Source organism: Corvus cornix, chromosome 5 (assembly GCF_000738735.6).
Source record: "Corvus cornix cornix isolate S_Up_H32 chromosome 5, ASM73873v5, whole genome shotgun sequence".
Classification (NCBI taxonomy): domain Eukaryota; kingdom Metazoa; phylum Chordata; class Aves; order Passeriformes; family Corvidae; genus Corvus; species Corvus cornix.
Window position 1 is genome coordinate 57618521 of NC_046335.1, and position 12036 is coordinate 57630556.

General features: G+C 39.6%; 1 protein-coding gene across 9 annotated transcripts in view; it reads left to right on the forward strand.

Moving 5' to 3' along the window:
* The window catches only part of PPFIA1 (PTPRF interacting protein alpha 1), a 53712-nt gene that overhangs the window by 38955 nt on the left and 2721 nt on the right, over nt 1–12036 (forward strand). For 5 of the 9 annotated variants that reach the window (XM_010412542.4, XM_010412547.4, XM_010412551.4 and 2 more), the window contains 10 exons: nt 2825–2906; nt 3029–3229; nt 4001–4063; nt 4596–4622; nt 6004–6179; nt 6273–6370; nt 7305–7480; nt 8042–8110; nt 9547–9712; nt 10944–11014. In XM_010412542.4, coding sequence (XP_010410844.2) covers nt 2825–2906; nt 3029–3229; nt 4001–4063; nt 4596–4622; nt 6004–6179; nt 6273–6370; nt 7305–7480; nt 8042–8110; nt 9547–9712; nt 10944–11002 — 1117 coding nt within the window. In that variant the 3' untranslated portion in view covers nt 11003–11014. The remainder of the gene's footprint in view (nt 1–2824; nt 2907–3028; nt 3230–4000; nt 4064–4595; nt 4623–6003; nt 6180–6272; nt 6371–7304; nt 7481–8041; nt 8111–9546; nt 9713–10943; nt 11015–12036) is intronic. The other 4 variants (XM_019293722.3, XM_010412552.4, XM_019293723.3 and 1 more) reach the window with 2 other exon arrangements.

A 12036-nucleotide genomic window follows, 5' to 3' on the forward strand; every position in this document is an offset into this window, starting at 1 on the left:
CTAGAGGGTCTTGTGCACTCACTGCTGCATCAGGCACCACCTGCAGCTTTGACATCATTTCTCACTCCCTATGACCACAGCTTTTGTCGTCCCCAGCTGCTGTGAGATGCTTCTGGTATGTGTCTAACAACAAGCCTTCCCCCCTTGCAGCAGCGTGTTTGGGCTCCTGTTCCAAGGGAAGCTCAGCCAGGTTTTTTATTAAGTCTCCAGACATCTGTCCCTTGGTTTTGTCACCTATGAGTTATTCCAGTAGCCAGCTGCTCCTTTGGCATTCTTTTATCCTTCACGGGGCCAGGTTTATACCGCCTGTTGACTGGCACCATTGCAATATCTTTTTCCTCACAAAGATACGGGGCTGGGTTTTGCACCCATTTCCACCAGATCCACATCTGGTGTAATGGTTGGGCTCTGAGACTCAGTTGGCCTGGCAGTTGTGATCTTTCAGGGATGTGATCCCATATTACTGGAATGCAGCGAGTGTCTTGGTGGAGTTTGAAGGGAATAGTGGGAAAAGGGAAGTTCTCTGCTCTAGGAAAAAAAACCATTGATGCATCATTTGCAGATGAAACAGCAGCTGCTTCTGAATTCTTCCTATGAGACGTTTTGTGCCTGGGCTACATCTTGAGCTTGGGGGTTAATGATTTTCTGTGCAAGCAAGTTTTTTATCTCTTACTGCATATGAACAAATTCTGCAATTAATTTTCCACTTCATGGTTGCTTTCGTCTTTGGATCCATTGAATAATTTCTGCATAAAGTCATGTCATAAACATTTTTTTATTTGTTTCTATTTCTATGTGTTTTTCTCCATCACACAATTATTTTCTCCCTACAATACCAGCATGAGTTTCAAGTTTGCATTGTAACCTCTCCTTACATTTTTGATGTGTTCCTTGTATCCTACTCCAAAGGATTCACTGTTTCATGGTTACCATGAAGTACACAATGAGACTTACAAAACAACCAGAAATGACACTGATTTTCTCTGAACTCCACACAACACAACCACCAAGAAGGAAGGCAAAGACACCAATTTGGAAGTTAAACTACTTGGAAAAAACGTTGTGTTCCTTTCTGTCAAATACAGTATTAAGCATTTTATTCTGTTCTTACCGAGCAATGTTTCAGAGTATCTTACTAATTTATTTTTCTAATTTTTAAATCTTTACACAACAAAGAGAAGCAGAACTGAATGTGTTCAGGGCTAATTATTTGTGGAATTAATGTAACGTGTTCCACAGTAGCAGGGAAATAGCTGATCCTTTATTCCCAATTTAGAAATATATGTATCTTTTTGAAGTGTACAAATGTGTCTAAGCTTTTACAGTCTTCTTTGTTAGTGAAATTCAGCAGTTGAGCTGCTGGCTGCTGAACACTGTTCCACCTTAATGGATGGATCCTAAAATGGTACCTAGTGTGGTTATTTGTAACCAGTTGTCTGGCAATCCTTTCCTTCCTCCCCTTTTCCCATTGCTGGGAAGTACATTTAATTAGGATAAATTACTGGGAGGTTCTTCCAGAGTAATAGTAATTTATTGGTGTGCAGGTGGAGAAGTGCTATCTATTGATAAAGCAGTTGCTAGTATATTTATTACTTCATTGATTGCTTTTTAATATTTAGTTACCTACCAATATAACATGAGGATGCCAGGTATGTCTGAAAGAGCTGAACGCTGCATTTCCATTTTGTAGGAGTAGCAAAAAAGCTCCTTTTCTGTCAGTAATCACTCTTCAAGGTGCCTTGTATATTTTAATACCTATAACTTCTAAAAATGCTATCATCTTAGAGTATCCAGTGAGACAGCTCAGAAGGCAAGGAGATTTTATTTGATTTAAATAGCGAGAAAATGGTAAATACCTCATGTAGGATCTTGAATCTGTAGTATTGCTGCATATCTTAATTCTACACTTGCAGGCATGAATAAAGAATAGTAAAACCAGTCTAATTAGGTGAAGTTGTTTTTTCTGATTTTCAAAGGAGAATGAGCAGAGATTTAACCATATACAACTGGCTTTCAAAGGCAGTGTAAAAATGCTTTTTTTTAGGCTTTCTCCATGTTTTCAGCCAGGCATATCCAAGCAGCATTGCACGCTTATACCCACAGTGCTACTTTTTGTCCTTTGGTTTATCAAACATTTTTGGCAGCTTTTTATAGGGACCTTGTGAGCTTCCATTGTCTCTGGAAGCTGAATTGTCAATATGAAACTTCAGGCGCTTCTGTTTCAGAAGAACAAAGGAAATGGTGTCATCATGGGAGTGAAAGCCGAGTTTCAGTACACAGCCCTTCGGGATATAATTGCCAAACACAGCTCTGGTTGTGTGAAGCTGTCCCTGATGTTCTGACAGGCTGAAGTTCACCAGTGAAATGGTCTCTGTCCCAGGTTCCAGCCCTGACAGCCTGATGGACAGGGGTGTCTGATGGTTCATGTGTTGCCACAGGTTTCAGATCTGCGCATGCTGAGATAAAATGACTGCTTTGGTTCAGCTTTGCTGAGCAGAAAACTGCAGCAGCTGAGAATCTGATTGCCAAATAAGCCTGACATCTCTGCTTTGGGTTGGGAGTGTTGGGTAGAGTGTCAGTAGTGGCTTCAGACACCAGGTTCTGAAAGGCAAGATCCACATCTCTGCTGCTCTCACATTTCCTGGCCGGTTCAGCTTTCATCCCTATGTAGTCCCTGTACACGTGCTGTACCTGCCTGAGGGGGGTATCATACAAGGCTGGCTGGGAAAGGAATAAGCTAATTATTGGAAAGGAGACAGGGAGGCAAGTGCAGTGCTGACATTGTAACATCCATTATAACTAATGACTGTTTCTGTAACTGTAGGCACGAGTTGCTGGAGGAAGCCAGAAGACAAGGTTTGCCTTTTGCACAGTGGGATGGGCCCACTGTGGTGGTGTGGCTGGAGGTGAGTGGTCCTTCCAAAATTAATAAAAAGCCCCCTCAATGTACAGACGTGTAAAGACTGCGAGGGTTTGGAGGCAGGAATGTTTTCCATCTCCTGCTTACTTCCTTTTCTCTGTGTTGCAGCTGTGGGTGGGGATGCCAGCCTGGTACGTGGCAGCCTGCCGAGCCAATGTGAAAAGCGGTGCTATCATGTCAGCCCTGTCTGACACGGAAATCCAGCGGGAAATCGGGATCAGCAATCCCCTGCACAGGCTCAAGCTTAGGCTGGCCATCCAGGAAATCATGTCATTAACCAGCCCCTCTGCCCCTCCCACCTCAAGGACGGTAAGGAAACTCATCCAGCATTAAACACCTAGAAATTCCCAACATTTGACTGTAAACTTAAAACTGAGCTTCTATTAAGAATTTCTTGGAAAGGAATACATTATTTAAATATAGGCTGTTCCTTCCTTTCATGGAAATTAACTAAAGGGATAACTGCAGTTTTCTTTCTCAAGGAAAAGAGAAATTTATTTCACTCTAAGTATGTAATCCAAAGTAGTTAGAGTACATGTTATTCACCTCATCTTTTGGCCTCCAGAGAATTTAAAATCCAGATGAAGCATACATGTCTGTACAGAAATTTGTGAGATAGTTGGAGGCTCTTTTAATGCAGCTGTAAGGCCATTAACGCCAAATAATACAGGTGACATGAACTAGGAGTCACCTGTCTCTCTATAGTAAATTTAGGCACTTAGTGGGAATTTTCTCTCGTGAGTCTGTCTGCCCTGCAGTCTAAAGTTCTTCCTGGGGTTATGTGCTAGACCACAAATGTATTTTTCAGATTAGAGCAGAGCTGAGTGTTTAGCCATTAATGAAGTCCTGTAAGCTGTTTCTGACGCTCAGTTTTGTTAATATCTGTGAAGAAGTTGATCCCTGTGGGTAGGCTTTTATTGCATGCCATGACTTTCAGTAGCTGTACCTGACTTAGAGACCATTGCTTTGCCCATGCCTGCTCCTTACATGTACCGATTGCTTATCTGTTCTGCAACCTCTCCTCTTTGTTACTGCTTTCCTTTCACTGGATGGGATTGATTCCCTGTGGGCTCATATTAGACCACGGGAAATGTCTGGGTAACACATGAAGAGATGGAAAATCTTACAGCCACACAACAAACGGTTAGTTTACAGTGTTGCCACTTCTCTTCCTTAGAGTGCTTTTCCCACTTCTTGAACATTTGAATCAAGTACCTTTTGGTCTGGTTTTTTTGGTCTTTTTTTTTTTTTTCTTCAAAATAACGCACTAAAATTCTGGATCATTGCTTCTTCTAATTATTAACCTTGCAATCTGCATCTTGATAGCTTTTTTTTCCAGAAGGGAGGAAAAAAAAAAATCAACGTTGATAAGATTGTAAACAAAATTCTGATCTGTAAAATGGAGCTCTGACTTGATTGACAAATAGACAAATTGAATTATTGGTGCAGAAATTTCTTCTCTCCAGAAACTTAATCAGTAGATGGGGTTTGCAACTTCTCATACAAAAATAAATGCCTTGTGTATAATTTTTTACATTGCATGATGCTTGCTTTATCTAGATCCTTTGGTATGCAGTAGATTTAGAGTCTTGCAGTGCACCGTTAACTTTGACCTCCTTACTAAACTTAACCACTAATATGTGTGTGTTCTTTTGCTTTCCTAACCACCTAACAGGAAGATGAGGAGGGAAGCTGGGCTCAGGTTGGAAACTTTATCTAATATTATGGACTGTATGTAAACTGTCACAATCATTAGAGCATGAAAGAATCTGGTTTTCCTTTAGACCAGCAGCTTTTAGTGATTCTGGGTGTGACCTGGGGAGTGGGAGAGGGGGAAGCTGCAGGCTTATCTCTGTACAATGCACACTTGGGAAATACATGTGATTTAAATATTTTAATGTTTTGGTGGGGGGTGGCTCTCTGGGGAAGCCAGAATTGCTAGAGGAATATCTGCTCTGTGCAGAAAATCCCTGTCCAACCCAGCCACCATCCCAGGTGTGCCACAAGATACCCTGGGCCTGGATGGTTAAGTAGATTTCTATGCACTAATTCTGTAATCCCCCTTGATTAATTGTTTTGCCTTAAAGTGGTGGCAAGTCCTAATTGTATTTCAGGCACTGATGTAGCTGAGTATTTATACAGGGATATAAACAAAACTTGGGGTTTAGCCGTGATCCATACCTTTGGACAGTACAGGCTCTTCTTGCTTGGCTGCCCTCCAGCTTAAACCTGGTTTTAAGTCCCATTAACTACATCTCAGCTACTCATTTGTTGATTGTCAGTGGTAACAAGCCCAGAGTAAGGAGCTCTTTGACTCTTCTACCTTCTGATGGCTTAGGTGCATTTCCCTGTGGCCTTGCTCCTTTCTGGAAGGTGCTTCCTCTAGAGGAGAAATAAAGCTTTTGACTTTTAACAGAAAAATCTCAATTATTACACTTTTGAAAAAAGGAGCTTCTGGGTTTTGTTGCCCAAGGAGTGATTAGATATACAGTTAGAAACTCTCATCTTTATAGATGTTTTCTCTACAAAAATGCCTGGTGATTTGCAGATCAAAACTGTAATGGGAAAAGTCTTTAGGATAAGGACTAGCATTTAGAATGGCTTCTTCTTCAGTTTTATCAGTTTCTGAAAATAGCTAACTGTCTTTAAAAAGGCCTGCAGTTATTTTTCTGATATCTTTTCTTTATAAAGTCACATGAAAAATAAGATTTCCCCCCCCCCCCAGTTTTCAAGAGAGAGAGTATTTGCAACATCTCAACACAATGAAATTCTATGGCTTTTGCTATCCAACCGTGCAGATCAGTATTTTTAAAAATTTTATTACCTCTTGCATATTTTGTCATGCTATTTCTTGATGTAAATTGAGGCAGTTTTACTTGCTGATCTGAATATCTGAACCTGCTTTTCTCCACGAGGGTGACTTGTTTGGAAAACATACACGTAGTATTCAGTATTCTGATGTGCTTATCTTTGCAGGCTAAGAATTAAATAAGCAATTTCTTTAAAATAGGCTGTCTAAAGTAGCTTTTCTTTTTTCATTTCTCATTTCAATAAGCTTGTTCCTTAATTTTTTTTCAAACCAGACATTAGCCTATGGTGACATGAACCACGAGTGGATTGGCAACGAGTGGCTCCCGAGCCTGGGGCTCCCTCAGTACCGCAGCTACTTCATGGAATGTCTGGTGGATGCTCGGATGCTGGATCACTTAACTAAAAAAGACCTGCGTGGGCAGCTGAAAATGGTGGACAGCTTCCACAGGTAAAGAGGCTGAAGTTGGAGACCTCACCCACAGGAAGTGTTTCCATTATCTCTAAATATTTGTTCCAATTTTTTTTCCTCTGGTCCAAACAGAAACAGTTTTCAGTGTGGAATTATGTGCCTCCGAAGACTGAATTATGACCGAAAAGAACTGGAAAGAAAAAGAGAAGAAAGCCAGAATGAAATTAAAGGTTAGTGTATTGTCTTCACCTCAGTCTGATTCTGCCCTGTTTTCACTGATCAGCCTCAAAATTTCATTAACAAAGGAAAGGCTTTAGAGGAAGGAATCACTTATAAAATATCAAGTGTTAAATGCACAAGGCGTCTGGATGTAGGCACTGAACACTGAATGATAAAACACATCATTAAATCATTTACTTGTGCTACTTGTGAACATTTTTGAAACTCATACTGCTCTGAAGTTTGAAACGAAATGTTTTAGGAGAATGAGAGTTAAGAACATGCTTTTGGGTGGGTTTTTTTTCTTTATTTTCTTCTTTTCCCCCTGTTTTGACATAACTTTACATCTGCATCATTTTGGTGTTGCTTGTGGCTGGTAATTTTTATTACCTAGCAGTTGATGAAAAAATATCCAAGTGACTTAGGTAGTTATGTCTTCCAGATTCATGGTGATTATTGAACAAGAGAGAAGGAATAAGAGAAAGCAGGGTGGGAATTCATGGTTTTCCAAGACTTCCCATAGAAATTTTTTCCCTGCCTAATATCAGAAGTATTTTCTGATATCTGAGTCTAAAATTTGCTTAGAATGTTCTGTGCCTGCTCTTTCCTTTTAAAGCATTGATACCTTTTGGTGGTTAATTTGCTAATTGTGCCTGAGAACATTCCCAGGAATCACAACTAACTGGCAGCAAACAAGCCAGGGCTGTGGCTGGTAGGTTGTTTTTAGCCTCCCAAATGGAATGGATGCATCTCTTGCCCCTGGGGAATTTCTCCTTGGAATATTTAAGTCTAAACTGTTAGGGTGTGAACCACCTCCCAGCAGACTTCTAATATGTATTACTTTCCACTCCAAGCCAATCCGGTCATCCAGTTCATGACTGTGGCTGATTTGCTTCAGAGAAATGGTGTTATAATGAATCTGGCACTGTGTTTTTGCCTCCCTAGATGTCCTTGTGTGGAGCAATGAGAGGATGATCCACTGGGTCATGTCCATCGGCCTTAAGGAATACGCGAACAACCTGATCGAGAGCGGAGTTCACGGTGCACTTGTGGCCTTAGATGAATCCTTTGATTACAATGCATTAGCTCTCCTGCTGCAAATCCCCACTCAAAACACACAGGTAAGCAAGGAGGAGGTGCTTTAGGCCTCTGCGAAGGTTAAAACTGGAGCTGATTGCTTTTTTTCACAGTTAAGAGCATCTAGAAACTTCAGCAATGGAAAGTTGTCCATTGTCACGCAAGAGAGAAACTTTAAATCGTGCCTTTCTAATAGTTCTCTAGTTGTTAATAACAATTCTCATTGGTAAATTTGCTTGAGAAAAAAATCGTTAATATTTATGTTAGTATTTTCCTCATAGCCCATCTTCACAACAGTAGTGTGAAACTCATCATTTTTGTTGTTTGCTAGTTTTTACTCTGAAATAACTAAGTTTGAGCCAGAATCATGAACTTTCATGTTGCAACTAAAGGAGAGCTGTTAAGTCTTCCTTAAATTTTTAATAAGTTACAAATTAAACTGTAACTTTCCAAGTACTGACTTTTCAAGTACGAAGTATGTTTGTTAATCTGATAAGAAAGCATTAAACAATTTGGGTCCTATTAAATTTTTTAAATCATTTATAGGTTACTAATTGCTAATCTTTTGTAATTAACTTCCATTTCTTTCATACCACAAACTTCAGGCTCGTGCTGTTCTGGAGAGGGAATTCAATAACCTTCTTGCTATGGGCACTGACAGAAGACTTGATGAAGTAAGTTACTCGAGTTGTTGACCCATTTTACAGTCCTGGAAACTTTATCAGACCTGCTCAGTGAAAGAATTTAGCTTGAACCTCTTTAAGCTTTTGACAGAATGGTGACAGAAACCTTAACGTGAAATTCCCTGTCCCTGACGGTTTCTAAATACAGCAGGGTTTGTATATTTTGGTAAGATGCCTTTGAATATGAAAGTATTGGGAACATTTGCAAATTTGGTTTTGTAGCTCGTGTGGTTAATGTCTAATAGCAGCGCTTTGGGCTGAATCCTCTTTATCTAAAATATGGGAAAATGAGCGACCAGCATTGCAGATGAACAAGCTGTGATAGAGAAAGGCACTTTATCCTAAAGAGCAGTATTTCAAAGAGCTTCGAGGGGCTTTTAAGAAATCTCATGTTAATTTTGATTCATACTGCTGCAGAAGACCAGTAATTTCTGTTGGGCAGCCTGTGATCTTACTGTATAAACTGCATCAAAATGAGTATAAAGCTTTCTAAGTGTGAGGCTGTTTTGTGCACCCACAGCACAGATGAGAGAGTGTTCCATCTTTAACCTTTTAAGTTGCTCAGTGAACAGATTCAAATTGATGTTACTTCCCCAGGAGAATCTTAATTAACTCCATGCTGCCTCATCTTTGGTGCTGATGGGAGTTGATGTGGTAGCACATGTAGGCAAAAGTGGTCCAGATTAAGGCTGAAGTGGCACAACCCTTCTGTGGTTAACCTCAGCTCAGGAAACCAGTCTCAAAAACATTGCTGCTGGGATGAGGAAGAGGACAGGGGAAGGGGAAGCTCCTGACTGCTCTGTTCCCATGTGCATCTCTACCAAGATTTTAATAACCCATCAGAAAGCAGCTTGATGGTTTTCTGAAGTATTTTTCATGGAGATTTCAAACTGCAAAAGGAGCTTTGAGGGAACGGATGTTTGCTCTGTTCTAGTGGCACAGGGCAGTTTGATCATTAAGATCTCTTCAAATAATGTAGGCACTTATCTCCTAGTTGTACAAGGGAATAAATCTGAGCTAAAACAGCATTCGAAGGATTGAACTGTTTCTAAATGGGAAGCTGGCAAATGGAGCTGCCCAGTGGGAATATTTGCACTGACACAATACTTTCTCTGACAAAGATGTTTTTGGAAGTGGGACTTAATGCTGCACTTACTAAATACAGTTTATATTTCTGAGGTGGGAATATTGCTTGAAAGATGCAGATGTATTAATGGGGAAAGGAGAATGCACTTGGGTAATTAAGTTACATTTACCCAAGTGCTTAAGGAAAACCCTGCTTGGCAGTGTATTTAATACACTTTTTATTTCCTCACAATCACCTCCTTCAGTGGTGATACATTTAGTTAAGTTTGTCAGTAATCCTTTTAATGTCAGTAACAATCCCACACTTTTTGCACTGCTAATGTTGTTTGTCAATATGACAGGATGATGATAAGAGCTTTAGGAGAGCACCTTCGTGGAGAAAGAAGTTTAGACCAAAGGACATAAGAGGTTTAGCTGCTGGATCAGCAGAGACTCTTCCTGCAAATTTCAGAGTTACAACCTCAATGTCTTCACCCTCTATGCAGCCAAAGAAGATGCAGATTGATGGTATTGATTTTGTATAATTTTAAGCATGATGTGCTTTTTTTGCCTGAGATTCCAGGGGAATTAAGTTCAAATGACCTTTTTGCTGCATAAAAGCATCTGCCTTGTGCATGGTTGTATTTATAACACTGTGTTTAACCATAGGGTGCTTTGTCATTTCAGGAAGCTGTACTAGAGGTGGAGTTTCTTTTTTTACGTCACTGGAGTAACAAAATGAGAATCATAGCTAGAAATAAATGTAATTTAAAGTAGAGAAATAAAATGACAGCTTAGTAAGGAGTTTTTGAATCACAGGATGCATAATTTCTAATTGGCAGCAATTAGACCAATATGAGCCCCATTTCTGAAATGCAATAAAATGCATTCAAAAATGATGTGAGTAAACCCCCTCAGATAATTTTGAGATTAGTAAAACTTGAGTAACCAGGTCCATTACCCCTCCTGCAGTGGCCACTTCAATATTGAGCATACTTGAAATCAGTTTCATTCATTGCTATGTACTTAATGATCTTTGTGTATATGTGTGCACACACAGATATGAATTAAAAAAAACCCAAACCAACACCTGGAAGTGGAAGCTGATCACCTGTCACATGAGGGATCCTGTCTGTTTAAAAACCGTCTCTGTAGCAACATAAGAATAAACTTTGACTTGAATTTAGTTTACAAGAGACAAGTAGAAACAAATATAAAATGTTTTTTATTGGAACAGACAGGGTGAGAACACAATCTTTCAGAGTTGCCTCAGGTTCTGAAAACCCTTATTTATTCATAAAGCTCAAAAAACCAATTTTTGCATCTGATGCTACTCTCATTAAGCTGTTCTAAATTTTAGATACTGTCACTAGCACAAAATATTGTCCAGAATTCATGTGGAAAATTCTCTAAGTGAAAGTAAATTAAGTCTTTACCATGTAAAACCACTTTCTTTGTTAAATATTAAATATTTGCAAACTACATAAAGTAGTAAATAACTTACAAAATCACCTTTGCCAGTTTCCAGGTGCTAGTTGGCACGCAGGTCTTTCTTTAGAATTCTTTTTTGTTAGCCCCTGGAACAAGAAGTGGTTAATATACAAACTGTAAAATAAATTCTGCTTTTCTAACTTGTAACCTTAGAGTTGGGTGAGTACCAAAGCTGTAATCACCATTGCTGTGGAGGGGTTGGGTTTTTTTTTTTGAAAACTAACATGCATGCTGTGTTCTGCATGTCTTCCCATGCTTCTTGGAATAGGCAGTGTATCAGGAACACAAAGATTGGATTCTGCTACAGTAAGGACCTACTCCTGTTAAAGCCTTCTCCTGGTGAGTAAAGCTGATAGGAATAACACTAAAGCAGCTATTTGTGAAATAAAACAGCAGGGATTTTACTACAGTGGTTTTACACACTTAGAAAACAGTCCAAGTTTTGAGGGTAGGTTGTCATATTGAAAATCCAGAGTTTATTTCCTACAACAAAGACTGAATGTGTAAATAGTGGGTTTTGTCAGTACTTTATTCTTGTGAGGGTTTTTAAACAGCCTCAAAAAGAGCCTGTGCTAAATAGCTCTGTAGAAAATGCTGGAATCAGAGGTTGGATGAAACACAGCTAGTGGAAGTGGGGAGGGGAGGAAAAGAATAAATTAGGAATGGAAAGGAAAGAAACAATCCAGTGTGTGACATTGCAGCTCAGATTGTTGATCTCTGAGTCTTTGCTTGGTCTGAGTGGTCCCACTAAAACATGCTTCAGTATTGAATTGTCACAGGGAAAACTGCAGTTTCCCAGTTCCTGGACACTCCATGCCACTGTGATTGCTTAGTCTGGCTGGCTGGATTTAGCTACCTGCAGCCTAAATTTGGGGAGCTGGGGGCAGTGCTGCCAATAAAAGGCAGCTTGATGTGTTGTAACATGAAATCCACGTACTCTGGCTTGTGAAAGATCAGTCTGGAATGTTCCTGCAGCAGCCTCTGCTGTATTTTCTTATGGCACAGTACTGATTCTGATTCTCTGATTTTGCAAGCAAGTCAGGAAACTGATCTTTTTTTTTTTTTTTTTTTTTAAACTATAATGAATTTTTAAAAATCAGTTCAGTGGATGTTTCCCCCTCACTGGTATCTTTCATGGACTGTAAATTATCTTTTCTGCTTGCAACTTCTTACTGGTAGCATCCCTTCCAACTCATGTATTTGCTTCTTCAAATTCAGAACCTTTTTGCAAGTATGAGTTGAGTTCTAAGGAGTTCTTACATATGAAATGCTGAGAGAGGAAACTTGCATGTAGCAACTCAGACCATGTGAGTGTGTCAGTTCATAATCTCAGGGGCTCTCTTAAAGTATTATTAGTTGCA